General features: G+C 31.3%; 1 protein-coding gene across 1 annotated transcript; it reads left to right on the top strand.

Moving 5' to 3' along the window:
• Nucleotides 1-3,641: 3,641 nt before the first annotated feature.
• Nucleotides 3,642-3,872, top strand: LOTGIDRAFT_123407 (hypothetical protein; the record flags this gene model as incomplete). Its single annotated transcript, XM_009060708.1, has 1 exon — nt 3,642-3,872. A coding segment is annotated over one exon (231 nt), but the record flags the coding sequence as incomplete, so codon positions are not given.
• Nucleotides 3,873-5,323: the final 1,451 nt, after the last annotated feature.

Genomic DNA, 5,323 nt, shown 5'->3' on the forward strand with positions numbered 1-5,323 from the left:
TCATTTTAACTTTCAATTCCAGTGACTCAGCTACAAAAGTTACTGGTTAAACCCTTAACTCACGGTCGCAAACCCTAAAGCGGGCCACCATCCCCAGAATGTTTTTTTAATATTCTCGATGAAGGGGATCCAATCCACTTAAGTACACGAGGCTAATGGAGCCAGTGTTCATCAGATTTAACTCTAGAAGTGTGTTATTTACGCCCTGGTGCAAATTTGTAAGATATCGCAGTATCTGATAGATTAGAATATTAATGCCAGGATTTTGATTATTACCAACATCTGGAGTATTTCCTGAAAAGGGACATTATCTTTTATTCTTAGTTCGAAAAAAAAACGTTTTGCTCAATTTATGAAAACTATACACCAAAATCTCGAGAAATGTGTCTCTTTACTTATCTTAAAGTTTCAACTAAAAATTCCTGCAGTTAGTTTTTTTTTCGCCAAAACTAATTTAATGTTCGTTATGCTTTTAGGAAGCTCTTAGAAAACAACCATACAGATTTCAGGTTTCAAGTAAAAATAGCGAATCTATATGAGGTCTAACAACAAAACTGGTTTAACCTGCTTGCTTAATAAGTAGAAGACTCCGTTTTTTGATTAATGCTTTTAAAACAAATTCAAGTTAATTCAAGTTAATTCAAGTAGACATTCCGCTTGTGAAAATTTTAGATCAAAATGTAGCGAAATGGGCCCTGAAATTTTTAATTATAAATCCAGTCGTTAAATTTTAAGCATTAAATATATTTAAAAACATGGAAGTTTTGTTGGTTCGTTTTGCATTTATAATAAATAAACATAATAAATAAACATTTGTAGAGCGCCTAAATCCACATCACACAGGGACATGATCAAAGCGCTTAGGATCACCATGTACAATAATTATGAGTTTTACAACAAGTCTAATGGTAGCGTTGAAATAGATGAGTCTTTAAGCGAGATTTGAAAGTTTGTAATGATGGTGATATTTTACGTTCGTAAGGGAGACGATTCCATAATATAGCAGATTGATATTGAAAGGATCGACCACCGATGGTTTTCAAATTATAGATTGGAACATTACCTATGAGAATCGTATAATTTCTTCAAATATACCTCAAACTTACGGTGGTTCGTATCCGACATCATTTATTTTTTCAATTTTGAATTAAAAAAACTGGAATATAATTATAAAAAATAATTTTGAATTAAAAACTTGAATTTCCACCGGAAAATTAGGTGGTAATTCTAGAATTTATTTATGAAAAACTTGTATTTTCACCTGAGTGGAAATTAATTTTCACCTGGGGGCTAATTCAATAATATTTAATAAAAAAAACTTGAATTTTCAGATTCAAGAATTAATTCTAGAATTAAAAACTACAAAATATCCCCCTGGTGAAAATACTAGATTTTAATTGAAAATTATGTTCTACAATTATATTCCAGTTTTTTAATTCAAAATTGAAAAAAAAATGATATATGCGAACGACCGTACAAACAAGACAAGAAATATTTCACTTTTTATTTATTTCGTTCACAAGTTTATTCCAATCCTGATAACTTGGGTATCCGAAAGTTGTACGTCTTGTTGACAAGAGCCTTAAGAGAAAATGCCCTGTACGATAATTTGTAAATACCCACTCCTTAACGGTTGCTTCAAACTGTAGAGTTTTCATACACGGATGATTGTGATACAATTGGATATTAAAGCTGAAATTCAACGGTATCTTAGCTGAACAATTCGTTTCTGAGAACAATGTACGAATTAAACCAGAAAATGCAGGACTTACCTTCCGGACATTCTTTAAACATTTTCTCAAAGAACAGACACGCAAAGGAAACCAGTTCATTTGGCTCTGCCCCTGAGGCTACAATAACACCTAATAACACAATGGCTGAAACTTGAATTCTCATGACTACGTAAGAAATCGTCTCTCGTCTCCGTTTAAGATTCAATCTGTCTCCGTCAGAGATTAAATCCGTTTCCGTCAAATATTCAAAATTCCAATCCGTTTCTGTCAAATCAAATATTCAAAATTCCAATCCGTTTCCGTCAAATATTCAAAATTTCAATCCGTTTCCGTCAAATATTCAAAATTCCAATCCGTTTCCGTCAAATATTCAAAATTTCAATCCGTTTCCTGAAAATATTCAAAATTCCAATCCGTTTCCTGAAAAAATTGATAAATCAGATTGGTCTTCGTCAAATATTCAAAAGTGAGTCCGTCTACTTCAAATTTCGGATGCTATCTGTCGCCGTCAAAGATGTTTATACCATGAATGTCAATAATTGCATAATTGGTATTGGTAAGGATAAACCAACATTAAGGATTCCCAAAAAAATGAGCTTAAAAGGGTTAGTGTAGCGTCGCGGACGTATATTTTATTCAAAAAAGGGAGGACAACAAATTCAGGAACACATAACTAATTTGTCTCAAAAAGGGCAATTTTTTCAACAGGTCATTTAAGTATAATTACATTTTGAAATATTCACCCTGCAACTATACTGATCCTATGTGCATAAGACAGGTTCATAAAAACTAGATTAAGTCGTTGCATAGGGTAATTACTATGCAAATTAGATCAGGAAAACATGACATGCTTTGTTGGTGACTCAGGTATGCAACTGTCAAAAGTTTCAATTTTGTGAGTGTTTTTACGTGGATTTTATATAATAATATAAACTTATTTCAAACAAACTCTTTATGAAATTTTATGGGCTTATATCTATGATGAAATAAGTAGTAGGCGAAATCGATAAATTTTGTCTTCAAGTGAAAACGTCCACATTTTTTTGATCAATAGAGTCGTTTTTGTGCAGTTGGGCACGATGCGGCAAGTTGGGCAATGCGGCAAAACGAACCCACCGCGACTTTCGCCCACCCGAAACCTATCCATTTGAAAAAGCCAGCCTAGCGAAAAATTGTCCCGTACAATCATCTCTTTCAAACAAATTATGTTTAAATTTTTGAATGATTCCTCATGCAGTCAATTGAATAGGTTATTGCAATTTTATGATTAACATTTGATAACAAAGATTCAGGATCGGCTTCAATATCCAACCCTTGATTACTTTTAAAACTCTCATGATTGCCATTATGATTACCACTGGTATGATTACTGTCATGATTACTGCCATAACTAATGTCATGATTCCCACTATGATTACTGTCATGGTTACTGTTATGGTTACTGTCATGATTACTGTCATTCTACTGTCATGATTTCTGTCATGATTACAAATCCTAAGACATTCTATAATCTATTCAAAAAACAAGAGGTAAAAGGTGTTTCACAATTAGAGTTAGAAGTTTTTTATTCACATTTTAGAAACCTTTCCTCCAACAGAAAACATTGATATAATCAATTTTTTTGAATGATTTTGAAAACATGAATGGTACTGAGCATAATCCCATATATGCCTATATCACTGAATCTGAGATAGTACAAACAATTAAACAATTAAAATTAAATAAAGCTTCAGCTATAAATGGTATTCAAAATGAGATGTTGATATTTTGTAATGCTGCATTATTACCTATACTTGATAATGTATTTAATAATATTTTAGACTCATGATTTTTCCCTTCGATCTGGGCTACTGGAAGTGTCGTTCCAGGTTTTAAAAAGGGCGATATAAATGATATACTGATAATTAACGTGGAATTACTATTGTGTCATGTTTGGGAAAACTTTTTACCTCTATCCGTAATAATCGCTTATTAGATTTTGATACTTCAGAGCAGAAAATATCAAGCAGTCAATTCGGATTTCGAAAACAGTGTTTAACAGTTGATGCCATTTTCATACTGCAATTCTTAATAAAGAGAGCAAAGCGATTATACATCTGTTTTGTTGACTATAAAAAAAGCACTCGATTTTACAAATAGAATAAATTTATGGGAAAAATCTTAACCGTCATTAGATCCTTATATATTGTCAAGTGAAATGCTGTGTTAAATATAACAATGAGTATTCTGAATATTTTAAGTGTAAAAATGGTCTTTTCCAAAGCGAAGTCCTGTCCCCTTTACTGTTCTCGTTCAATATTAATGATTTTGAATCGCATCTGAATAATGAAAATTGCAAGCCTCTTCATCTCAAAGAATTTAGTTTATTTTTACTATTCTATGCAGATGATGAGGCAATGTTTGCGGAAACCCCAAACGACTTGCAAAATCTTCTAAACGCCTTATCAACATATACCAGTAAATGGGACATGACTGTGAAAGTTGCCAAAACTAAAATATTTAGAAATGGTGGAAAAATAAAACCAGATGAAACTTAGACTTATGAAAAAAGATCAGTAGATGTTGTAAATAGTTTTAATTATCTAGGTGTTTTATTGAATTTTGATGTTAAGTTTTCATACTATTAAGTCCAGATTAATTGATATTTTTAAGCAAGAGTGTTATGAAAGCATATGCAGTTCATCATAGTCATGTTATTAGTAAAAACTCTTTACCGTTTTATTTAAAAAAAATATATTAATTTCAATTTTTGTAAAGAAATTAGTAGAATTAGATTATCAAGTCATAATTTACATGACGATATATCGAAAGAGGGCGATATAACAAAACTAAACGTGAAGACAGAGTATGTTTCTATTGTAACTTGTTTGATATTGAGGATGAGTGTCATTTTATTTTAATTTGTCCGCTTTATAAAGATTTACGATGTCGATATATTAAGAAATATTATTTTTATAAACCCAGTGTATTTAAACTCATACTATTATTTAATGTCCAAGATATCAGCAAACTGATCAACTTGGGAAAATATTTATTCTATGCAAATAAAAAACGAGATAAAATTTCTATTTAATATTTATTCATTTTTCGTGTTTTATGATAACTGTATTTATAATTGTTGAGTATTTTGTAATTTAGTCTCCTTTGCCGTCTTTACTGTATGTATTATATGTAAATATTGATTTGTGTCTAATGAGTCTTTGGCTAAAGAAATAAAGAATTTTAATTTGAATGACCACTGCTACAATTACTGTCATCATGAATACTGTCATGATTACTGTCATGATTACTGTTATAATTACTAAAATGATAACTGATTACTGTCATGACTACTGTCACGATTACTGCTACAATTACTGCCAAGATAACTGCTATGGTTACTGTATGGTCACGCCAGTCGCGACAGTAATAAGCATTGTGATCAAGTCGGTAATCTTGAAACGAAACACATTAGTAAAAGCAATCATGATAGTTATCATAGTAGTAATCATGATTGTTATCATAGTAGTAATCACGGTGGTAATCATGGTGGTAATCTAGATAGTGATCATGGTAGTAATCACGATGGCAATCATAGTAGTAATCATGAT

The sequence above is a fragment of the Lottia gigantea genome (assembly GCF_000327385.1).
Source record: "Lottia gigantea unplaced genomic scaffold LOTGIsca_44, whole genome shotgun sequence".
Lineage (NCBI taxonomy): Eukaryota > Metazoa > Mollusca > Gastropoda > Lottiidae > Lottia > Lottia gigantea.